This window comes from Rhinopithecus roxellana, chromosome 15 (assembly GCF_007565055.1).
Source record: "Rhinopithecus roxellana isolate Shanxi Qingling chromosome 15, ASM756505v1, whole genome shotgun sequence".
NCBI classification, from domain to species: Eukaryota; Metazoa; Chordata; class Mammalia; order Primates; family Cercopithecidae; genus Rhinopithecus; species Rhinopithecus roxellana.
This window is the reverse complement of record NC_044563.1, coordinates 54,321,072-54,346,113: the sequence shown is the minus strand read 5'-3', so window position 1 is coordinate 54,346,113 and position 25,042 is coordinate 54,321,072. Positions and strand designations below refer to the sequence as shown.

Sequence of the window (25,042 nt, the reverse complement as noted above, 5' to 3'; positions counted from 1 at the left end):
GCCCTATGTGTCTCTGCATCTGGCTGGTCTTATGTTGTATCCTTTACAATAAAGCCATAACTGTACATAAAGCACTTTCTTGAGTTCTGTGAGTCATTCCGGTGAATTATAGAACTTGAGGTGGGTTATGGGAACTCCTCAGATTTGTAGCCAGTCGGGTAGAAGTGCAGGTAGCATGGGGACCCCACGTGTGGCTGGCATGTGAAATGGGGACAGTCTTGTTGGTGACATTCTACCTTGTAAAATGATAGAACCATCCTTCACTAATTAAATGGCATGAGACCAGACTTTACTTATAGCTCAAATAATATTACAGGTCTACATTAGCACATGGTGTCTAATAGCACATTTAATAGTTGGAGAACCAGGCACGGTGGCTCACGTCTGTAATCCCAGTCTTTGGGAGGCCAGAGTGGGTGGATCACTTGAGCCCAGAAGTTTAAGACCAACCTGGGCAACACAGTGAGACCCCATCTCTAGAAAAAAAAAAAAATAGCTGAGTATGGTGGCACGTTCCTGTGGTCCCAGCTACTCAGGAGGCTGAAGTGGAAGGATAGCTTGAGCTCAGGTCAAGGCTGCAGTGAGCCATGATTGCACCACTATACTCCAGCCTGGGTAACAGAGCAAGACCTTGTCTCAAAAAAGGCTGGAGAGAGAGTTGTTCCCCAGATGGAATTCAAGTCAAATTGTATTTCTGCTAGACAGTTTTTCAAGATCAATCAAGAATCTCTTTATCAACTTTCAACCCCCACAAACACACATATCACTTATGTGTACTTCTCATTTACAATGAACTAAATCCACACTATATATTAAACATATGTGTTTATTTATCTAGAGTGGTATTTCAAATCACTTGAAGTTCCCGTTTGTTTCTTTGTGGGGAGAAAGGAACAGAAAGGATGTCTAACGAGTATCAAATCTCTGTACCAAGCAGAAAAAAGTAATCTCTAAACTTCCAACAAACTTTTTTTGCAAATAAAAATGACATATCTCGGCAGGGCACGGGCTTGTGCCTGTAGTCCCCACACTTTGGGAGGCTGAGGTGGGCAGATCACTTGAGGTCAGGAGTTCAAGACCAGCCTGGCCAACATGGTGAAACCCCGTCTCTACTAAAAATACAAAACTCAGCCAGGTGGGGTGGCATGCTGAGGCAGGAGAATTGCTTGAAACCAGGAGGTGGAGGTTGCAGTGAGCCGAGATCACACCACTATACTCCAGCCTGGGAGACAGAACGAGACTCCATTTCAAAAAAAAGAAAAAAAAAAAAAAAAAGAAAACAAAAGACAGATTATTTCATTAAAGAAAACTTTACCTATAACAGAAAACAATTGGGCACAAATGCCAAGATAGTACCTGCAAATTCTCTTTCTCAGATCTAGGCTTTTCTCTCACTCCCTACGGACATTTGCCCAATTCACATCTTACAATATGAATGTAATATTATAACAATCTCCAGCTGGTTTCCCTATCACCACCCCAAACTGCCCACTGCCTTTCCAACACCGCAAAAGAATTGTTTCAGAAATGAGAATTTCAGATCACCCCTGGTGAAGATCATATAAATCAATTCAGAGAAACTGGGGTGAGGCTCTTAAAAAAAAAATAAAAGGTAAATAACAGAAACGGAATAATGACTTTTCCCTCATGGTGTCTTGGGAAAGATAAATGAAAAATTGGATTTTTAACTATACTCAGAGGATTCAAATAAAAAGTAATAAGCTTAGAAGAGGTTAATAACAAATGCTTTTCATGCAGTTAAGACATGGTATAACCAAATAACCCAAGAAATGAGTTGAGGGATTACCCAAAGATTTTCCATCTCAGGCATCTCAGGCACTATTATAAAACCCAGCATGGGCTACGTAGCAACACCCATCTCTATAAAAAAAAATATATTTTTTTTAATTAGCCAGATGTAAGGGCACAAGTAGTGCTAGGGCCAGAGGATCACTTGAGTCCAGGAGTTCTATGTTGCAGTGAGCTATGACTGTGCCACTGCACTGCAGTCTGGGCAATAGAGCAAGACCCTCTCTCTAAATAAAGAGAAAGAAAGAAAGAAAGGAAGAAAAGAAAGAAAGACCAAAGATGGGGAAACACCTGAGAAAGACCAGAAGGAAACACTTGAGTCATTAAAAAAAAAAAAAAAAAAAATTAAATAAGTGAAAAAACAAGTGGGGGCGGGGGAGGGGGAATTCAGTAATGTGTATCTTTACAGCAATACCCAAAAGAAAAAAGAGTTATACCATGAAAAATGTGTAGCAAACAAGGGATGAAGAGAAAATCTAAAAATATTTTGAAATATGTGACACATTCATTCAACTAACACTTGAGCATCCACTATATGCTAAATACTAGGCTAGAAATAGAGTGAATAAGAGAAAATGAATTCCTTATGGAACTTATTGTCAGTCACTGGCACATTGCTTTTATTTAATGTGCTACATTTTTACTTTAAAGAAGGGAAAAATACATGCAAAGCATTTATAATTCCCAATCTAATTTTCTCATATTTTCTCATATTTTCTCTCTTAAGTTCCTCAACCACAAACCTTATCAGAAACCTAATGTATACAGTTAGGTTACAATTTCCCACACATGCCATATTATCAGAAACTTCTATGCCTTTTCCCATGCTGTTCCCTGCCTCAAATGCTTTTCCAACTTTTATTCAACCATTAAAATTTCCATAATGCTTACAGTGATGTTATGATTTCCCCGGCCAAAATTAAGTACTTGCTCATTTATATTCCCAAAGCACCTTAGAATTACTCTAAACAGCAGTTATACTTTGTATTATAACTGCCTGCATAATTATATTCATGCAAACAAGATCATGCAAACATGATACAAATATATGCTGTCTACAAGAAACAAAGTTTAGAATCAAAGACACAAGGAGGTTAAAAGGATGGAAAGGAACACACTATGCAAAGTAAACAAAAGACAGCTGAAGTGGCTATGCTAATACCAGACAAAACAGACTTTAATCTCAGCACAGAGTTTAAGACAAAGTTTGAAGTATTAGGACAAATAGGTAAGAACAGACATTCCTGATTATACATTAAAATCACTGATGCCAGGGCCTCAATCCTCAAGAGATTCTGATTTCAACGGAGCATTGTTAAGGCCTAAGCATTAGTATTTTTCAGAGCGATTCAAGGGATTCTAATGCATAGCCAGAGTTAGTTAATGACACATGATTATTATAAAGTTGGAAATACACTGAACTACAAGGAAAAATAAGACAATTGCTTTAATTCGGGTAAATGGAGTCAAGGCAGCATGGGAACACACCCTGGAGGCATCTGATAACACAATGCACAAAACTTTTATAGTTACAGGAGATGGAGTCTAACTGCCAAAATATTCAAGAAGAAAATTATTTCGTTGAGCCAATCCCATTAAAAAAATTTTTAAAAATAAAAAAATTAGGCGGGGTGTGGTGGCTCACACCTGTAATCCCAGCACTTTGGGAGGCCAAGGCAGGTGAATCACTTAAGGTCAGGAGCTCAAGACCAGCCTGCACAACATACTGAAACCCCGTCTCTATTAAAAATACAAAAATTAGCTGGGCATGATGGTGCGTGCCTGGACTCCCAGTTATTCAGGAGGCTGAGGCAGGAGAATTGCTTGAACCCGAGGTGGAGGCTGCAGTGAGCCGAGATCATGCCACTGCACTCTAACCTGGGCAACAGAGAAAGACTCCGTCTCAAAAAAAAAAAAAAAAAAAAAAAAAAAAACCAAGAAGAAGAAAATTGTTTCAAAGTGTGAGGAAAACTAGGATTTTCCCAAACAATGATGAAAAGCTGGATGAAAAGATTCATGTTCAAATATCAAGGCATGACCTGTACCTATGACTTGTAGTTTTTTGGTTTCAACATATTTTAGTATCCCATTCAAATATTATACCTTTTAAAAATAACGTTCATGCTAATAAAATTTAAACTTTTAAAGTAAAAAGAGGTGAGTGGGGAAATATGCTACGTTATCTGACTCAGAAGCCTAAGTGTTCAGATCATTGCTTAGTGTTCAGACCACAACCATAGTACTGTGGATCACACTACAATCATTATAAGAGCGTACCTGTGGGGACAAAACACTGGTTAAGAGTTGGACTCCGAAGCCAGACTTACCCAGTTTTAAATTCCCACAGCATTACAAACATATTTTTATCAAAATTTTCTCCAACCCTTTAACACTGTGTGACTTCAGGCAAGTTACTTTACCTCTCTAAATAGTTTCCTTATCTATAAAATGAAAATAATGATACTATAAATAGAGTGGCTCTAAGGATTAAATAAGGTAATCTTGGTAGATGGCTTTATCATGGAGTCTGGCTCAATAGTAAGCTCTGATAATTACAACAGTATTACTCCAGGCATTTAACCTATAAAATTACGGTAAAGCATGCGTACTACAAAGCCCCTTATTTTTGCATTTTTGTAATTTATTTTTCTATGAAAGACAAGAATGGAGAAGATAATTAAGGTTTAAAGGGGAGGTCCAAAATATGGGAAAATACGACACTAAAGGAGTGAGATATAGTTATCATGGTGAATAAAACTAGGTAATAATAGAAGACAGGGTATAAAATGAAAAGGCCATGAGGCAAAAAGATAGCAAGGAAAAACCAGTTGACCACAGTCAAAATTCATAGGACAAAAAAATCTCAAAAATGAGGAATATTATGGAATGTCTGAATTCAGATGCCAGACCAAGTTAGTGCTGCTGTAGATGGCTTACTTATGGTTCTGATAAACTGGAGGTTGGCAAGACTTTAATGGGAATATAAAGTAAGCTCCATTATACTTCTGATTAATCAAAGTTTTCCAACATTACAATATTGCTATATCCCCAAATTCCAAATACCAAAAGCAAGTTAGAATGTATCATTTGGAATAACTCATTCTATCTAATTTTCTTTTCCTAAAACACTTTTAACATCTAAACACTGAAGAAGTGACAATTATATTTATTTGCAGAGCCAACTGTGAGGATGCTAAGGACAAAAGGAAAAGAGTAAGTATCAAATTCCCTGAGATATCTAGCATAACACATGCCTAAGCTTCATAACCAGTACTGCCCTTTTGCTGCAAAATACACTGATGACCAAGGCATTTAATCCCACTTACTAGGAAGCTATTATCTAGTAGATTATTTCCCAGTTCTGTGTCCTTTAAGTAACCTAAGTAAATCTTTTAAGTTCTATCTTTAATAACTACATCCTTTCCCATCTGAGTACACAGCATCATCATTCATCCAACCTTACCCTTACCTAATCAGTTCACTTGGATAAGACTTTGAGGCTGGTATAGCAGCAATGTTACAACAACTCTTACCTTTACTACCAATTACTATGTCACATGGCTCCCATCCTAGCATTGCCTTATGACAATTAGACAGAGGTAGCCGTGGCTATTCTTGAATGAAAGAAATTTAGTTCAATGTAATGTCATCACCTTGTTAACAAAAAAGCTTTTAGACTCACCTAACCCGAGAGAGGAGTAATTAATACCAAAATAGTTGGATGTAAAATTAGATCAATATTGAGACTACTGTTCCACTAATTGTTTCATTCACAGGACATTCTAGGCATTTAATTTGTATTATATTTGTTATTTTTTATTTTTATTTTTTTGCCGGGGGTGGGAGGGGTGGAGTCTCGCTCTGTCACCCAGACTGGAGTGCAATGGTGTAATCACGGCTCACTGCAACCTCTGCCTCCCGGATTCAAGCAATTGTCATGTGACAGCCTCCTAGGTAGCTGGGATTACAGGTGTATCCCACCACATCCAACTAATTTGTATTTTTAATAGAGACCAGGTTTCACCACGTTGGTCAGGCTGGAAATTTGTATTATACTGGCTCTAAATGTATTTTCAAACACAGCAATCATCATCTGATAAGACTTCCATCTTCATACACTGGAATACAGATCAGCAAATTTTTTCCTGTAAAGGACTAGACAGATAATAAGTTCTTCAGGTTTTGGGTTTTGTTTTGTTTCTGAGACAGGGTCTTGCTGTGTCACCCAGGCTGCAATGCATTGGCATGATCAGCCTCAACCTCTGGGGCTCAGATAATCCTCCGAAAGTGCTTGGATTGCAGGAGTGAGCCACCATACCCAGCCCAATACTTTAGGTTTTGAAGTTACATGTTCTCTGTGACAACCACTCAACTCTGCCATAGTTGTGTGAAAGCAGCTACAGACAACAGTATGTAAACAAATGAACGTGGCTGTATACCAATAAAACCTTATTTACAAAAATAGAGGACAGACTGTAGATTGCCCACCCCTGTACTAAGCTATCACAGACTAGGCTTTAACTTCAAAGTTTTAGAGCAGAACATGGTCCTATAAGTTGAGGAAAACTATTAATTTCACAAACATTTACTACATATATTTGCTATTACTCACCAATTGCTAGCAATAAAATAAAATAAGAATCCCTGTCCTCAAAGAGTTTACCATCTCGTAGGCTAGGCAGTAAGTGCAAAAAGTTTTATGAGTACTGTGACATAAAATCTACAAAGTGTACATGCAGAGTAAGGAGACAGAAGTGGTTAACTTGAGAGACAGAAAGCAGGAAATTTTTCACAGAGCACTTGATGCTTAAAGAGCAGACTAATGACGGGTATAGTGAACAGGCAAGGGAAGGAAGATGGAGATGGGATATTCGACTCAGTGGGAGGAGGATGAGGAAAAAGCACAAATGTAAAACAACCTTTCACATTTTCAGAGATGTGAAAGTAGTTCAGTGTGATTAAAACTAGCAATGAGAACAGAAAAGCAAGGTTGAATATAAAAGGGGATAAAAAGACTCAATATGACTTGGTATCAAAGTAGAAAGTGTCTAGGGCTAAGGTCTAGGATGCCTCCTTTGTTTCTGATCTGAGTGACTTGGGTAGATGACAGTAACATTCACTGTAAGAGGTAATTCAGGATTAAGAATAAATAAATAGGCTGAGCTTCGTGGCTCACGCCTGTAATCCCAGCACTTTGGGAGGCTGAGTCAGGTGGACTGCTTGAGCCCAGCCTAGGCAACATAATGAAACTCTGTCTCTACTAAAAATACAAAAAAAATTTAGCTGGGTGTGGTGGCACATGCCTGTGGTACTTGAGAGGCTGAAATGGGAGGATCGCCTGAGTCTGGGAGGTAGAGGTTGCAGTCAGCAGAGAACAAGCCACTGCACTCCAGCCCAGCTGACAGAGTAAGACTCTGTCTTTAAAAAAAAAAAAAGAGTAAATAAATACAAGCAGAAATTCAATTTTCCTTTTATAAAACCTCTTTAGAAATCTAGTTTTAAATAATTTTTGTGGTGATTATCAAAGAAATGCGCAATTAACATAGAAAATAAAATGTGAAAAAATGTAAGAAAAAACAAAGGAAAAAACCTATATAACCCTACTATCCAGAAAATGATTAAGATAAACATGTACAAATACTGGGGAAAAAAGCTTAGAGTCTAAAATAAATACAGACTAAACCTTCACTATGAAAGCTTTCTGGAGGAACTCTTGCTTACACGAGCCATATACACATTATATACTTTATGTTGCTCCTCAAGCAATCCTTGTTCAACTACAGGAGGCTGAAGCCTGGTCTGTCTACTGGTGGGGCACCTGTCAAGTTCTCCCCTTACGCTCTTCTTTCTTAAAATCAGTTTGGGCTGGACGTGGTGGTTCACGCCTGTAATCCCAGCACTTTGGGAGGCCAGGGCGAGCAGATCACTTGAGGTCAGGAGTTTGAGACCACCCTGGCCAACATGGTGAAACCCCATCTCTACTAAAAATGCAAAAAAATTAGCTGGGCATGGTGGCAGGCACCTGTAATCCCAGCTACTCAGGAGGCTAAAGCAGGAGAATTGCTTGAACCCAGGAGGCAGAGGTTGCAGTGAGCCGAGATCACCGCACTCCAGCCTGGGCGACAGAGTGAGACTCCATCTCAAAACAAACAAACAAACAAACAAACAAACAAAAACAGTCTGGTGTAGTTTCTGCTTGGTGTGCCCTCACAGCTCATGTTCTTACATTGAACAGATCACCTTGATTTTGGACAAACATTCTAAGCGTAAATTTTAGTTCTTACTCGTCCAGTATCTGGACTGGTAAGATTAAATAAACACTGCAAATTCCCCATCACCTCATCCCTGCTTCTTCAGAAATTTTACCTTTTATTAACAGAAAGGCACAAATTATGAAATAATTTGCTATCAGAATATCTTACACAACTTACTTTGAGAGAAACCAAATTTATTTAAGTATTTTTAAATGAGTATTAAAACTTAATTCTGAGCAAAACATGAGAGCAAAAAGTAGTCTAATGATGAATGGGATCAAGCTTGCCATTTATTATTTTTTTAACAACTGGTAATCAATTTATTAAAATAGTTGACTTAAGCATCTGTAATGGTGACTTTCACCTCAACTCCTGGCTCAAACTGATGGAAGCAATCTGCTTAACAATCTCAGAAGGACTGTGCAAGTCAATGAGTCGTTTGTGGATTCTCATCTGGAAAGGATCCCATGTCTCAGAACCTTCACCACAAGGAGTTTTTCTTGTAGTCATTCTCAAAGTCTTGGTAGGCATTCGAACTGATCCTTTCACTTGGAGATTCTTTTCCTTTGCTCTTCTGACGAAGTCAGCACACACCTTTTCCAGGGATTGTATGGTGACGCCCGTTAGAGTGATTCGATTTCGGTGAATTGCCACCTCTGGCTCCACGGGTGTTTTTCCGGTATCCTTAAAAGCCATGGCTGCTGCGCAGCTTCCTGACTGACTTGTTCCTCGGCGAGAGTGAACAGTGGTGAGTCAAGGAGCAGGAGCCTGCGGATCACCGATCCACAGCACCTACACCACGTCTTCCTCAAAGAGCGGCCATTTATAATTTGTAAAAGGAAATACACACACACACACACACACACACACACACACACACACACACACACACACACAGATAATGGAGAATTAATACAATTTAACACATCCCTAAACTCAGGATAAAAATAAGAAGTGGCTGGGCACAGTGGCTCATGCCTGTAATCCCAGCACTTTGAGAGGTCGAGGTGGCTGGATATCCTGAGGCCAAGAGTTCAAGACCAGCCTGGCCAACATGGCAAAACCTGTCCCTACCTAAACACACAAAAATGAGCCAGGCATGGTGGTGCATGCCTGTAATCCTAGTCACTTGGGAGGGTGAGGCAGAAGGATCACTTGAACCTGGGAGGCACAGGTTGCGGTGAACCAAGATCGCACCACTGCACTCCAGCCTGGGTGACAAAGCAAGACTGTCTCAAAAAAAAAGAAAAGAAAAAAGAAAAAGAAAAAAAAAGGAGTTTTAGCCACAAGTGCTGACTCATGCCTGTAACCCTAGCACTTTGGGAGGCCAAGGTGGGAGTATCACCTGAGGTCAGGAGTTCAAGACCAGCCTGGACAATATAGCAAGATCTCATTCTCTACCAAATAAAGCTTTAAAAATTAGCTGGGCATGGTGGCATGCGCCTGTAGTTCCAACTACTCAGGAGGCTGGGGCAGGAGCATTTCTTGAGCCCAGGAATTCAAGGTCCTAACTCTGGGGAAAAAAAAAAACAAATAAACAACCTTTTCTTTTGAGACAGAGTCTTACTCTGTCGCCCAGGCTGGAGTGCAGTGGCACCATCTTGGCTCACTGCAACCTCTGCCTCCTGGGTTCAAGCGATTCTTCTGCCTCAGTCTCCCGAGTAGCTGGGATTACAGGTGCCTGCCATCAGGTCTGGCTAATTTTTGTATTTTTAGTAGAGACAGGGTTTCACCACGTTCACCAGGTTGGTCTCGAACTCCTGACCTCAGGTGATCTGCCACCTGGGCCTCCCAAAGTGCTGATTACAGGCATAAGCCACCGCGCCCAACCAAAAAAATACATTTTTATAAAGTAGGCATTCACCTCAGAAATCCTTTGATAATGTTTGAAGCAATACCAGTTTAATACTAAGTCAGTTTCCTCTATTATTGTGGTTCAATTGTTTAGTGACTTGGAAACTCCAAAAATATGGGTTTTTTTGAATTTCAGTGCCTCCCTTCTTCCTAACACACTGGTACAAATCTCATACAGAGCACACTTGAGCTAGCAGGTGAAGCGTTTATGGCATAGAAGTGAAAGAAAGCATAATATGGAAGAAGCAGCCCCTTCAAACGGCTAAAGGTGGTGCAACTTCAGACATAAGGATCAGGAAATGGAAGAAAAGGGGAAGTGGAAGAGTAAGGAGAGAATGCCTGCTGTTCTCTCTAGTTAGGACATCAATTTGCCTGGAGGCACTGCTTGTGCCCAACTGTGCAAGAGTGAGCAAAAATGTTTAAAAGTTAGCTAATATAAACCTAACTTACAGATATGACCATATAAAGCTAAACAAATTATAAATCAAACCCTGCTAGAATATATGTAATTACAAAATGCACATTATACTTGCCCATATAATTAAATGTTTTAAAAGAAAATAGAAAATACCCTAATACCTTTTGTGGGATCTACTCTACAATAAAAACAGAAAACAACCAGAAAAAAACAAGCATAATATATTAAGACTATACTCATCAGGTAGAGTAAAATTTTATTAAATCCAACAACACACATAACTGTCTTCCTTGAATATATGATTCAGTTTAACATGTACTTTAGGCCTGAATTATTCTTACTTTTTCATATTGCATGTGGTCATACATCGTACCATAAAATTGTTAGATAATTTTAGTCTACAACTGTAAACTAGAATGCACAGACTATTGCTCCACTTGATAAAATCTCAGAGAAAAAAAAATGTCTTTGAATGATGTCATTAGTTTCAAGCTCAGTTTAGCTACTTCTTACTAGATAAGAAATTTCTTTTAAAAGGCTTATGTTTAATGTTTTGTTTTTTTTTTTAAAAAAGTCTCCACGGCCGGGCGCGGTGGCTCAAGCCTGTAATCCCAGCACTTTGGGAGGCCGAGACGGGCGGATCACGAGGTCAGGAGATCGAGACCATCCTGGCTAACACGGTGAAACCTCGTCTCTACTAAAAATACAAAAACTAGCCGGGCGAGGTGGCGGGCGCCTGTAGTCCCAGCTACTCGGGAGGCTGAGGCAGGAGAATGCCGTAAATCCGGGAGGCGGAGCTTGCAGTGAGCTGAGATCTGGCCACTGCACTCCAGCCTGGGCGACAGAGCGAGACTCCGCCTCAAAAAAAAAAAAAAAGTCTCCACAATATTTACTGTAGCTACATCTGTACACAGCAAATGCTCAATATTACATATTAAGTGAATGAACTCACAATAAATGCTTACTTACCTTCTTACCGGTGTGGTCTGTTTGAGAATTTAACAAAACATCTAAATTTAAGGCAAACTTTTTAATCATTAAAAGACAAAAAAGTCAGCCAGTTTGCATTATTAGGCTCATGGTAGCCAGACAAGTCCCTCTGTCTCCATTACCTCCTAGTTCCTAGGACAATGCCAACAACCTCCCTCCAAACCTCCATAACTTTAGGACATATCAAAAACGGTGGAGATGAAATTTATTTCTCTCTTTCCCTCTATTAAGTGCCCCAAAGAATATTTACTTTTTCAAAGGCAGAAGAGCCACAACTAAAAAGTTTCAACCTAACCAGGCTCTGGCTCCAGCAATACTACTATGAATGTATGTATGCCCTATCAGTGTCTACCACGGTAGACTCGTGCAACCTCTAGTACATGCACCTGGTAAAATCTTTTGTTTAAATCAACACATGGTGGCCCCAGTTACAGTAGTCACCTTCCACTTTATCAAATGCACCTAAAAATATATTGTCACACACAGATCAGTTACAGTACCAGTAAGAGAGATCATAATTACAAAATTCCAGTTTAAAAAGCATACTTTTTTTTAACCTTGATATTTTGACTTCAAGAGTTAAAATTCAAATCATTAAAATTAAATGCAAAAGCCTGGCGCGGTGGCTCAAGCCTGTAATCCCAGCACTCTGGGAGGCCGAGACAGGTGGATCACGAGGTCAGGAGATCGAGACCATCCTGGCTAACACGGTGAAACCCCGTCTCTACTAAAAATACAAAAACTAGCCGGGCGAAGTGGCGGGCGCCTGTAGTCCCAGCTACTCGGGAGGCTGAGGCAGGAGAATGGCGTAAACCCGGGAGGCGGAGCTTGCAGTGAGCTGAGATCCGGCTACTGCACTCCAGCCCTGGCTACAGAGTGAGACTCTGCCTCAAAAAAAAAAAAAAAAAAAATTAAATGCAAAAATGAAACAAAAAACTAACGGCTCAACTTACTTAATATACAACTAATTCAGCCAACCATAGTACAAACTATGAGAATCCTAACACGTTATCTGTATTTACCTTGATAAGCTTATTAGATATATGTAACATCTCAACCAATATCCAGACTGTTTTTAAAGAATAAAGTGGTATAGTTTTCTCTTGAAAAGAAATATTCTCTGCAGGCGAGGAAAGATACTTAGGAGCCTTGGGTGTCAGGAATCTCACAAAGTCAATGTTGACTTTATCCCTAACCACCATCATCTACCTCCGGTTAGGAGAAACCTGGGGAAGCCCACACAAAGCACAGAATCGGAAGGACTAAAGTAGACTGCAGAGAGAGGAGGATAAAACACCACCTTCATTTGGCACATCCTTTTATACTGAGTATCAACTATAAATCTAAATTTTTTGACAATTTCAGCATATACGTGGGCTTTTCAAATAAGAATTTGACTAACACCAACAGTTAGCTGTATACACTTGAAATCTCTCTCTGTAGCTTGATTTTCCTCCCTGAAAAATAAAGGCAATGACATAATAGTCCCTTCTTTCTGGCCCCAAAACTCAATGATAGTTTCCAGAACAAAGGTTCCCAAACGTTCTAGGTTCACAGCACCCTCAGTATCTCAGCAATTTTCTCTCAGCAGCCCTAGGCCAGAAATAATAACACTTCCACTTATTAAGCAGTCAGTAGCCATGTGAAAAAATAACCTAGCTACATTTCAACAAATAATGTTTTTACTTCATTCTTAACCATAATTACTGGTGAAATGTGTATTACTGTTGGGCACTGCACAACTTGTGAAACTTTGGAATCAGAGTGGGCCCTGCTATCCTCTTTCCTGCTGCATACAGATTTTTTTGTGCATTTTACCACAGCAACCACTAAAAAACCAGCTTCACAAAGATATATCATCTACAGAAATGTAGCACAATCTTGAAACCATGAACTATGTCAAGGCAGTAGTTCGCCTGGCAACCAGCAAATTTCAACTACCACTGTATCCTACTTGAAAATTTAAACTATCAGATGGAGTTGGCAACAATGCTCTAGGGTGCCTTGGTGCAGTTTGGAAACCATGATCCTATGGCAAGGTATATAATTTTGTGGCTTTGGACTCAGACTTGGGTTGGAAATAATATTTCACCCTTAACTATATAATCTTGGGCACCTTAATCTATTGAGCCTTACTTTGTTTCTATGCCTGCCAAATAGGAATAATACTATCAACTTCAGAGAACAGTAGCAAAAACTAAATCCATGTCTTTTAACTCTTGTACACCACAACTCTTTCCCAAAAAGACTCAGTTCAAATCTTGTTGGCTGAGCCACTATCGTCTTATCAGCTATTTGAAACAGGCAGAAAGTCTGTAATAGCTGATAAAACGATAGTGGTTCACCCAACAAGCCAACTTTGATGATGATATCGTGGTTCATCATCAAAGTTCTGAAAATCTTTTCCCTGCACAGTAACAGCATTTCACCTGCAGAGACTTCTCATTTGCCAAGTGTTCTGAACTGTGTAATATTAATTAATAATTATTCTAAGATCACCTTATGACAGGATCTATTATCAATCCCCTTAGCAACTCTATACCAACGGTAATGCAGTGGTTGAAATAAATGATCCTCCTTAGCCCAGGTTACCTGTCATTTTTACTTACTTAGTGGTCCACTATTCAATTAAACTGACTCTAATATTTTATTCCTCTGATATTAATATAAACTAAATGCAGTGGTCAAAATACCTAAAAGAAATGGAGATGCAAGCAATCTCATATACTACCCAAAATACCACACCACCCCAGAAAACCTGCATTTCATCTTGGTCCAAGGCAATCAACAAAACAATTTGCTAGCCATCCTTTCCCCAAACGCCCACAGTTCGTTCTCTGAGAGATACATTACTAGCATTTCCCAAGGCATCCTAAAAGCAACTTACTAAGGCATTCTACTTCACAATGACTACGTTCTTAAAAATTAAAAAAGGGTCCAGGCGTGGTGGCTCACGCCTGTAAAGCACTTTAGGAGGCCAAGGTGTGTGGATCACGAGGTCAGGATTTCAAGATCAGCCTGGCAAACATGGTGAAACCCCGTCTCTACTAAAAATACAAAAATTAGCCGGGGGTGGTGGTGCACGCCTGTAATCCCAGCTACTCTGGAGGCTGGGGCAGGAGAATCGCTTGAACCTGGGAGGAGGAGTTGGCAGTGAGCCAAGATCCTGCCACTGCACTCCAGCCTGGACAACAGAGTGAGACTCTGTCTCAAAAAATAAATAAATAAAAATAAGAAAAGGAAGATAGATACAATTTGATAATGAAATTACTACAATGGGGCTTAATTTTTAAAGAAATTCTGCGGGAAGCCTTTATATAATGTCACCCTCCTATTTTGTACTATTTTTTAAAAATAAGCTTTTTGTAAGTCAGTTTGTTACGGGTAGAGGGGATGTGGACAGGTAAGAAGAGATTAATAGGCCTGTATTATAACTGCTGTATTAATCTGAATCTTCGGTAGCCATAACATCATACAGATTCTTTATAGGTAATATTCTGAAGAACTTCATACTTGGCACTTCCTAGCAATGCAAATAAATTCAGTTAACAGAAACTTCTTCATTTACATAGAGAATAGAAGAGCGACCCTGCTTTCTTGGAAAGGAAACAGCTATCCGTCTTGTACAATACCCAGTCCACTTTGGCCCGCTAATATGGACAAAAAAGAGATCTATTTGGAAAACGTTTCTTCTCCAGCCAAGGGCTGTTTCCAGATAAAGGCAATGCTCAGAGTATAACAAAAAAGCCTTCTCTGAGGAAAGAAAAGTGCCAGAAAAGGAGAGGCAGGGATCGGGAATAAATGGGGATGAGTATAAGCACTCAGTGTGAAGGCTGGAGGTAGCAGGCGCAGCGCTGAGATGCTCCAGCAAAAGAACCAGCAGCAGCAGCAGGAAGTTTCAATGGGGCCGGGCAGAGCATGCGCCCTGCACCCGCGCGGTGGCCTTATGTGGAAGGAGCACCGCTTGCGAACACCAATAATAGACCAGCGGCACCAGAGAGAGAAACATGAGCAACAAGCACCTTCTTCAACTGTTTCCCCCTCCGTCAGAGCCCCTCCTCCAGCCTACATACTAACCACCCCACCCTACCGTGCAAATGGGAGGGAGACGACTTCTTCGCCTAAGCCCGGCTGCCAAGATGAAGGGGGAAGGGATTGGAAAAGTGGGGAGATGCTCGTCTATTATTTTGGGGGAGGTGGGGAGAGGAAGGAGAAGAACTATGGAGGAGGAATTAACCCTCTCCTCTCCAAAGTGGAGCTGAACCTACTTCGCCCCCCTACCGAGAATGGAGAAGAACCCCCTCCCGTGGGGGAGGAGCAGACCTCCCCACTCCAAGGAAGGAGTTTTAGGGGCCCTCGAGGGAAAGGGAAAAGGGACAAATCTCTCGGGGGAGTTCCCAACAGAAAGAGGGAGAGTTGAGTGTCCGCTGGCCCCCGCCCACCCAGGTGAAGGGAGATAAGGAGGTGTCCGGAGCAGCCGATCCCAGCCTTCCCCGAGATGGTCGGGAAGACTGGTGGGAGGAGGGGAGGGAGTAAGGGTGGGGAGGAGGAGAAAAGCGCAAAGCTGGCCGGAACCTGCGCTCCCCTTCCCCCGCCGCCAAGGGGGAGACGGGGTGGGGGGCCGCCCTCCGCCGCGAAGCAGCAGTCCCTGGGGTTGCAGACCGACACAATGACCCCTCCCTGCCTCCAGCCCACACCTAGCCCGCAACGCCCCCACCTCAGCTCCCCGCCCGGCCGAGTGGCCCTAGGGGGCCTCCGCCCCGCCTCCCCACTGCCCAAGACCCCGGAGGCTGGGCGGAGAAGACCAGCCCGGCGGAGTTGCTTCCCAGGGGGAGGACAGAGCCGCGGAGGCCCAAGCCGCGAAGAACTGGAGCGTCTGTGAAGAGCAGAGAACAGGAGCGCGCCAGGGCCGCTTCCCGCCGGGCGTTCGGGCCCCTCGCTTACCTTCTCCGTTGCCGACGTCCGGCGGCGGCGCCTGCAGCACCCGCTCCAGCTCAGGGAACGGCAACTCAGGCAGGTCTAGCAGCGGCCCGTAGCGCTCCAAGAAGGAGCAGACTACGGCGAAGTTGGGGCACGAACCCGGGCAGCCCGGAGGAGCCATCACCGCCGCCGCTGCCGCCGCCGTCGCCATTTTGAACTGGAGGATGGAGGAGGAGGTGATGGGGGGGCGGGGGAAGTTGGGGTGCCGAGGGATGGCAGGGCAGCCTTACGGACGACAGGAGGCGCTCTCAAGTGGGTTCCTCTGCGGATCCCAGCGTCTCAGGGACGGCTCTGCGATCCCACAATACATCGGCGGCCCGGAGCAGTCGAGAACCGAGTCAGACGGGAGACAGAGAGGCCCTCTGCGCCTTTCACTTTCCGCCCTCTTTCCGCCCCCTTCTCTCCTCCCCTTCGGGCCTGCCACTGCCTCGTGTGACAGGGGGAATGAAAACAAGGGAAGCGGGACGGGGAGGCGGGCTGGAAGCGGGAGGGGCGGGACTTCTCGAGAACAATGGCCAATGGAGGCAGAGGGGGTGGGGCTTCGGGCGCTGATCAACTGCAGGGCGTATTACCGGAGAGCAGTTGGGGAGCGCAGATCCCCGAGCAGCGCTGGGAGCGTAAGTGCGGGGAGAGCACTGCGCCGTTTGGGAACTTTGAGGAGACAGTGCGGTGGGTGAGTTTTCGGGGGAATCCTGAAACTGGGCCACGAGACGGTGATGAGGTTGAGGAGAATTAATAAACAGAAAAAGAGAATAGGGCCGGGAAAAGCCCAGTTGTGGGAGAAGGTGGGAAGGGGAAAGGTAGAGAGGTGCTCTTAATTAGGGGCTGGGCTGAGACTTCTGTAAGACATCTCTGTGAAAGTTTGCCGAGGGGGTATTGCTCTCTGCTGAGGTACAGGAATCGCAGCTTTGCTGGAAAAGCAGGATCTGAGGGAACGGAACTCTGGGGGAATCGTCGGAGTGAGGAGTTGGGGCCCTGCTGGGAGAAGAGGGTCTGAGGAGACCAGGCTCTGCTAGGGGACCATGGTGTGAGGGGAAGGGGCTCTGTTAAGGGACCAGAGTCGGAGTGTGGGCTGGGACTCCACTGAGAGGCCGAACATGACAGGAGACGGTGGAACAGCAAAAAGTTTGTTAGAAGACAGGGTTCCACTTCGGGGCGGGGCGGGGTGGGGGGACAGTGAACATTCCCACAAAGAACCCCAGAGAGAAACTACCAATAATGTAAAATAGAATGTGCAGCTTGAGAAGCAGTACACATTGTGCTTAGAAGCCTGAGCTTTGGATTCAGCCAGGCTTGAGTCCTAGCGGGACCACTTCATGACATTGTGGAAGTTTCTTCATTTCTTTAAACTCCTTAAAGTGGGGTGATAATAGTACCTACATCATACGGTATTACTAGATAAATCACAGAAAAGTGATTAGCACAGTGCCTTAGCACATAGTACTTTAAAAATATTAGTTATCAAAAAAGGAGTTCCTATAATTTAGACTGAATTCCGCTATATTTATTTAATGTACAATTTATTACTTTGAGAATTTTCTGAGTGCATTTAAAACTTACGTAGTACCTAATTCCTAAAAAGAATTTGGCCGGGCGCGGTGTCTCATGCCTGTAATCCTAGCACTTTGGGAGGCCGAGGTGGGTGCATCACCTGAGCTCAGCAGTTCCAGACCAGCCCGGGCCACATGGTGAAACCCCGTCTCTAGTAAAAATACAAAAATTAGCCAGGAATGCTTGGGAGGTTGATGCAGGAGAATCCCTTGAAACCGGGAGGCGAAGGTTACAGTGAGCAGAGGTCACTCCACTGCACTCCAACCTGGGCGACAGAGTAAGACTCCCATCTCAAAAAAAAAAAAAAAAAAAAAAGAATTTGGGCCTGGCGCGGTGGCTCAAGCCTGTAATCCTAGCACTTTGGGAGGCCGAGACGGGCGGATCACAAGGTCAGGAGATCGAGACCATCCTGGCTAACATGGTGAAACCCCGTCTCTACTAAAAATACAAAAAACTAGCCGGGCGAGGTGGCGGGCGCCTGTAGTCCCAGCTGCTCGGGAGGCTGAGGCAGGAGAATGGCGTGAAACCGCGAGGCGGAGATTGCAGTGAGCTGAGATCCGGCCACTGCACTCCAGCCTGGGCGACAGAGCGAGGCTGCGTCTCAAAAAAAAAAAAAAAAAAGAATTTGAAGCAAGATACAACACAAACCCTGTAAAAAAGAAATCTATAACTAAAGAAAGATAAGAAATAGATGGGCAAATAATTATATGAGTAACAGGAAAAATGGTTACACAAACACTGAACTTTGTTCTTCATTTCCAGGTTTTAAAAAGGGGAAAAACCATAAGGGTGTATATTATTCCCATCATCTAAAGAAAGAATGCTCAATTTATCAAGAGAAAAATTCTATATTGTAAGAAGAATTTATTACCTTGAATAGTGATTCGTAGTCTTGAGTAGTATACAAACCCTTTTTAAAGGAAAAAAGTTATTTTGAAACTTGACAAATACTTTTGAAAATTTCACTGTAAAAAATACTGATGTAAGAAATGAAAGTCTAAAGAGCACTGTAAATGTACTTAATGCCACTGAAGTATACACTTAAAAGTGGTTAAAATGGCGTATTTTATGTTACATGTATTTTACCACAATAAAAAAGTTTTTAAGCGGCCGGGCGCGGTGGCTCAAGCCTGTAATCCCAGCACTTTGGGAGGCCGAGACGGGCGGATCACGAGGTCAGGAGATCGAGACCATCCTGGCTAATACGGTGAAACCCCGTCTCTACTAAAGAATACAAAAAACTAGCCGGGCGACGAGGCGGGCGCCTGTAATCCCAGCTACTTGGGAGGCGGAGGCAGGAGAATGGCATAAACCCGGGAGGCGGAGCTTGCAGTGAGCTGAGATCCGGCCACCGCACTCCAGCCTGGGCGACAGAGCCAGACTCCGTCTCAAAAAAAAAAAAAGTTTTTAAGAAATTAAAATCCTACTTCAGAAAATATCTTTATGGTTATGAATGATCACTGCCAAAGAAGTTTTAGTTTAATGAGAGGGAAAATATTGTTTTTAAGCAATTACTGAAATGAAACACAAAACTAAACTAAAAAATTTTTATAGAACTCCCAAACTGTCAAGTATATATCTCTTGACCCTGGGGACCTGAAGACTCCAATTTAAGAATAATCTGGGCGAGGTGGGGTGGCTCACGCCTGTAATCCAAGCACTCTGGGAGGCCTAGCAGGCGGATCCATTGAGCCAAGAAGTTGGAGACCAGCCTGGGCAAGGTAGTGAAACCTCATCTGTAATCCAATGTAGAGGCAGTAGTTGCCACTGCACTCCATGTAGTTGCTACTGCACTCCAGCCTGGGCGACAGAACTAGACCCTATCTCAGGAAAAAAAAAAAAAAAAAAAAAAAAAAGGAGTAATCCGACCCAGAATACAGTTTTTACAGTTTGTGGAAACATACAAAGACTTTCATATACTGGTTACTTAACTGACCTTAAATAAAAGCCAGGTACAGGTTATTTTAAAATAAAATTATATCTTTGTGAAGGAATATCTATGGAAAGAACCTTCAAACCTAAAAGGAAGATTTATTATGTGAACCTTGCCTGTACTTTCTATCTTTGCTTCCAGCTTTTGCAGTACTCCACTTCCCACATTCCAGTGAGGTTGTGAAATAACATTCTAAAAAAGAAATAAAGCTTTATTACTATAGTTTTCTTTTCTCATTGTTCACACTGTTAGTCAAACAGAGACTGATAAATAAGGTTAGAGTTTCTACCTTTTCGAATCTAGATGGGCACAGAAACAGGGTCCTTTGGCATCAGAAAGTTACATCCACCCAAAGATATGAAGTGTTTTACTACAAAGCAAAGTTTAAGTCATGCCTTCCTTCACTGAAGTCTGTTCTTGAAAATAAATGACACCCATAATGCTGTCATCACTTCTTGCCTTCCTGGGCTAAGAGAAATTGTGGAATACAGAGCTTAACCACAATTTATGTAATTATGTAAATGAGTTATATTTATCGGACTGGAATGTAACGGTGCAAAAAAGAGTAGCTATTTTTAAAACCTGTGTTTGATTTATTGCTACTGCCATGAAGAGGTCTTTAAATAAGCATTAAGTTACACTTGGTTCAACTTTGTTTATGAATAAGAAATTTCTTAAGGTATTTCAAATTTCATGTCCTATTGGGGGAATATTTTGCTCAATAAGAATGAATGGCTAGTTTATTAAAAATACCAAAAAGTCAAAAACAACCCAAATATTCATCAACAAAAATATAAATTGTGATAGACTACTCAAGAGTGAGAAAAGAAAACTATAGAAATAAACACACTGTTGATACACAGTACAGCCTGGGTGAATCTTAAAAACATATTGAGTAAAAGAAGGCAGACACAAAAGAGTTAGGTACAGTACAATTCCATCAATATGAAGGTCAAAACTAATCTGTGGCAATAGAAATCAAAGTAGTTGTTTCCTTTGAGCTTAGTAGGGTATTGACTAGAAAGGGACACAAGGGGACTTTGTAGATAGTTTCTATATCTTTATTGGCAAGTTTATTTCTCAAAATTCATTGAACTCTATAAACATTGCATTCAACTAAATGCAATGCAATTATGCTTCAATTTTAAAAGTTAATGGTTTATTCCTATATAATCCCAATTAGCCTTTTATCAAAATTTACACACATTTTTGTCTCCTTCATATGTTATCTTTGCATTTGTTACACAGTTTTTTGTGTTGCTTTTTTTTTTTTGAGACAGAGTCTCGCTCTATCGCCCCCAGGCTAGAGTGTAGTGGCGCAATCTCGGCTCACTGCAAGCTCCGATTCCCAGGTTCAGGGCATTCTACTGCCTCAGCCTCAGCCTCCCGAGTAGCTGGGACTACCGGCGTCTGCCACCATGCCCAGCTAGTTTTTTTTTTGTATTTTTAGTAGAGACAGGGTTTCACCATGTTAGCCAGAATGGTCTCGATCTCCTGACTTCATGATCCACCCTCCTCAGCCTCCCAAAGTGCTGGGATTACAGACAGGCGTGAGCCACTACGCCGGCTGCTTTTTTTTTTTTTTTTTTTAAGTGGATATTATAAGCTCAGTAAATGTATATTGAGGCAAACTGAATTCCATTTTAGGGCCAATATGGGGAATTCCTAATCAAGGATGAGCAAATTAGGTATATTTAAAACTCACTTTAAAAAAGCTAAAATAAGCTGGGCACGGTGGCTCACACCTGTAATCCCAACACTTTGGGAGGCCGAGGCAGGTGGATCATGAGCTCAGGAGATTGAGACCATCCTGGCCAACATGGTGAAACCCTGTCTCTACTAAAATACAAAAAATTAGCCAGGTGTGGTGGTGGGTGCCTGTAGTCCCAGCTACTTGGGAGGCTGAGGCAGGGGAATCGCTTGAACCTGGGAGGCAGAGGTTGCAGAGAGCTGAGATCGCGCCAGTGCACTCCAGCCTGGCGTCGGAGACTCCGTCTCAAAAAAAAAAAAAAAAGCTAAAGGTTTTTAGCTTCGTGTAGCTTCAGATCAAAAAAGCTGAGGTATATGGACATTATATTACATGTAGTGAAAAAGCTATTAAGTGTCAACAGAAATAGGAATCTCTACTCTTCGAGACAGTTTAATAAGAAAATTATGAAAATAAAAGGAAGGCCTAATATAAACAAGATGTAAACCAACCATTTTCTGGATATTTGTCTTGATAACTGAATTCTGTGTTATAACAGAATTCTACTCATTGAAGAAGGCACCTTTAGAAGTGTCTTACCACCTTTTTATTTTTTTTTAATTTTTATTTATGTATTTATTTATTTTGAGTCAGAGACTCACTGTCGCCCTGGCTAGAGTGTAGTGGCACAATCTAGGCTCACCGCAACCTCTGCCTCCTGAGTTCTAGTGATTCTCCTGCCTCAGCCTCCCAAGTAGCTGGGATTACAGGCAAGCGCCACCACACCCGGCTAATTTTTGTATTTTTTGTAGAGATGGGGTTTCACTATGTTGGCCAGGCTGGTCTCAAACTCCTGACCTCAGGTGATCTCACCTCGGCCTCCCAAAGTGCTGGGATTACAAGCGTGAGCCACCGTCTTCCTACCCATCTTTTTTTGAGACTTAACGCATCAGTCTATTCTCTGACAAGCCTGGCTAAGATTGGTTTCTCTGATGGAATAAAGATTTTTACTGAAAAGAAAAATGAGTGGGGGGCCAAGTGCAGTGGCTCATGCCTGTAATCCTAGCACTCTGAGAGGCCGAGGTGGAAGTTCAAGACCAGCCTGGTCAACATGGTGAAACCTCATCTCTACTAAAAATGCAAAAATTAGGTGGGCATGGTGGTGCATGCCTGTAGTCCCAGCTACTTGGGAGGCTGAAGCAGGAGAGTCACTTGAACCCAGGAGGCAGAGGTTGCAGTGAGCCAAGATCACGCCATTGCACTCCGGTCTGGGTGACAGACATCATCTCAAAAAAAAAAAAAAAAAGATGGGGGACAGCCTGTATTATTATGTTTTATGTCTTATAGCTATGTGTCTACATTCAAAATTTTTATTATTAAATATTTCAGAACAGGGATAATCATTGGCAGTTTGACATCATGTACAGCAAGGCCTGATATTCACTTGTATGGACCAGAAAGGTTGTACTGACTGTTAAACTGTTAAGATGCTATATTTATATGCCAGTTGCAGCATAGTCGCTACCGTGAGCCTTCTGAGTACACCCCTGCTACACTGGCTACCCAGTCTTTCTCCAACAACACCCAGCAACTGAACCTTTGAAACAGATACACCAGACCCTATAACTGTGCCTGCAAATTAGATAATCTCAATGAAATGAACACATTTCTAGAATAACACAAACTATGGAAACTCACTCAAGAATAACGAAAATCTGAATGAACCCATAATAAGTAAAAATATTGAATTGGAGCCGGGTGCAGTGGCTCATGCGTGTAATCCCAGAAATTTGAGAGGCCGAGGTGGGCAGATCACCTGAGGTCAGGAGTTCAAGACCAGCCTGGCCAACATAGTGAAACACCATCTCTACTAAAAATATAAAAATTAGCCAGGTGTGGTGGCGCATGCCTGTAGTCCCAGCACTTTGGGAGACTGAGGCAGGAGAATCACTTGAACCCAGGAGGCAGAGGTTGCAGTGAGCTGAGATGGGGCCACTGCACTCCAGTCTGGGTGACAGAGTGAAACTCATCTCAAAAAAAAAAAAAAAAAACCATCAAATTGGGAATTTGAAATTTGCCCCTGCCCCCACCCCACTCAAAAAAGAATAAAAGCTCAGATTCAGATGACTTCGTGGTCAGGTCTACCAAAAGTTGAAATAAGAATTAATACCAGTGCTTCACAAATTCATGCCAAAAACTAGAAGAGAGGGAACACTTCCCAACTCATTCTGTGAGGACAGATTTTCCCTAGTAGCAAGATAGGGAAAAATATCACAAGAAAAGCCCAGTACCTCATGTGAATTTAGCAAACACAGCAATCCTCAATGAAATACTAGCAAACCAGTTCCAGCCACATATAAAAAGGATTATACACCATAAACAAGTAGGGATTCATCCCAAGTATGCAATATGGGCTTAAAATCTAAAAATCAATATATTATAATATATTAACACAATAAAAGATAGAAACAGTCATCTCAATAGATGCAGAAAACTCATTTGACAAAATGCAATATTCTTTCATGTTAAAAATAATAGACTAGGAAGAGAAGGGAGCTTTTTCAGCCTGATTTTAAGAGCATTATGAAAAACCCATATCTAATATATGGGATGCGGAAAACTGATTCCTTCCTCCTAAGGTCAGGAACAAGACAAAGATGTTTGCTATATCCACTTATATTTAATATTATACTGGAGGTTGTAGCCAGTGTAATATGTCAAGAAAAAAATAAAAGGCATCCAGATTGGCATGGAAGAAGTAAAACAAGCTCTATCATAAATTACTGATTTTGTATATAGGAAATCCTAAAGAATCCACAAATAAAGCTATTAGAACAAATAGACAAGCACGTTTGCAGGATACAAGATAAATACTCAAAAATCACGTGTTATTCTATACATTAGCAATGAATAATCCAAAAATGAAATCAGACCAGGCATGGTGGCTCCTGCCTATAATCCCAGCACTTTGGGAGGCGAGGTAGGTGGATCACTTGAGGCCAGGAGTTCAAGACCAGCCTGGTCAACATGGTGAAACTCCATCTCTACTAAAAAATACAAAAAATTAGCTGGGCATGGTGATGCGCGCCTGTATTCCCAGCTACTAGGGAGGCTGAGGCAGGAGAATCACTTGAACTTGGGAGGAAGAGCTTGCAGCGAGCCAAAATTGCACGACTGCACTCCAGCCTGGGTGACAGAGCACGACTCTATCTCAAAAAAACAAAACAAAATACACAAACAGCAAAAAAAGATATCAATAACTCCATTTACAATGGAATCAAAAAATATTTAGAGATTTCTTAAAAAGAAATACAAGACTGAAAATTATAAAACATTGTTCAAGGAAATTTAAAAAGACGTACATGGGAAGAAAACACATATTCATGGATTGGAAGACTTAATATCGATAAGATGCCAATACTCTTTAAGTTGAAGTACAGATTCAACAGATTCACTCTCCATCAAAATTCCAGCTGGCTTCTTTGCAAAAACTGACAAGTTGATCTTAATAATAATATGGAAATTCGGAGAACCCAGAATATCCAAAACAGTTTTTCAGATGATGA

At 41.8% G+C, this 25,042-nt stretch overlaps 2 protein-coding genes and 1 pseudogene across 8 annotated transcripts in view; 1 reads left to right on the top strand and 2 right to left on the bottom strand.

The window, feature by feature from the left end:
- Positions 1 to 16,576, bottom strand: part of RSF1 (remodeling and spacing factor 1) — a 167,764-nt gene extending 151,188 nt beyond the window's left edge. For both annotated transcript variants that reach the window (XM_010365781.2, XM_010365782.2), the window contains exon 1: positions 16,270 to 16,576. In XM_010365781.2, coding sequence (XP_010364083.2) covers positions 16,270 to 16,456 — 187 coding nt within the window. In that variant the 5' untranslated portion in view covers positions 16,457 to 16,576. The remainder of the gene's footprint in view (positions 1 to 16,269) is intronic.
- LOC115893528 lies at positions 8,237 to 16,465 on the bottom strand (annotated as a pseudogene). 3 transcript variants are annotated; one of them, XR_004053559.1, is made up of 2 exons: positions 16,270 to 16,465; positions 8,237 to 8,784 (listed from the first exon to the last, which is right to left on the bottom strand). The product of XR_004053559.1 is annotated as a 40S ribosomal protein S20 pseudogene, transcript variant X3 (transcript). The 3 variants fall into 3 exon arrangements; XR_004053558.1 differs by having other exon boundaries at positions 8,237 to 8,831; positions 16,270 to 16,400; XR_004053557.1 differs by having other exon boundaries at positions 8,237 to 8,866; positions 16,270 to 16,395.
- Positions 16,577 to 16,846: 270 nt separating the features above from the next.
- Positions 16,847 to 25,042, top strand: part of AAMDC (adipogenesis associated Mth938 domain containing) — a 54,840-nt gene continuing 46,644 nt past the window's right edge. Inside the window, exon 1 of one of the 3 annotated variants that reach the window (XM_010365779.2) lies at positions 16,847 to 16,922. The gene's annotated coding sequence lies outside the window, so the exon portion shown is untranslated. Of the gene's footprint in view, positions 16,979 to 25,042 lie in introns of all 3 variants that reach the window. The other 2 variants (XM_030918246.1, XM_010365780.2) reach the window with 2 other exon arrangements.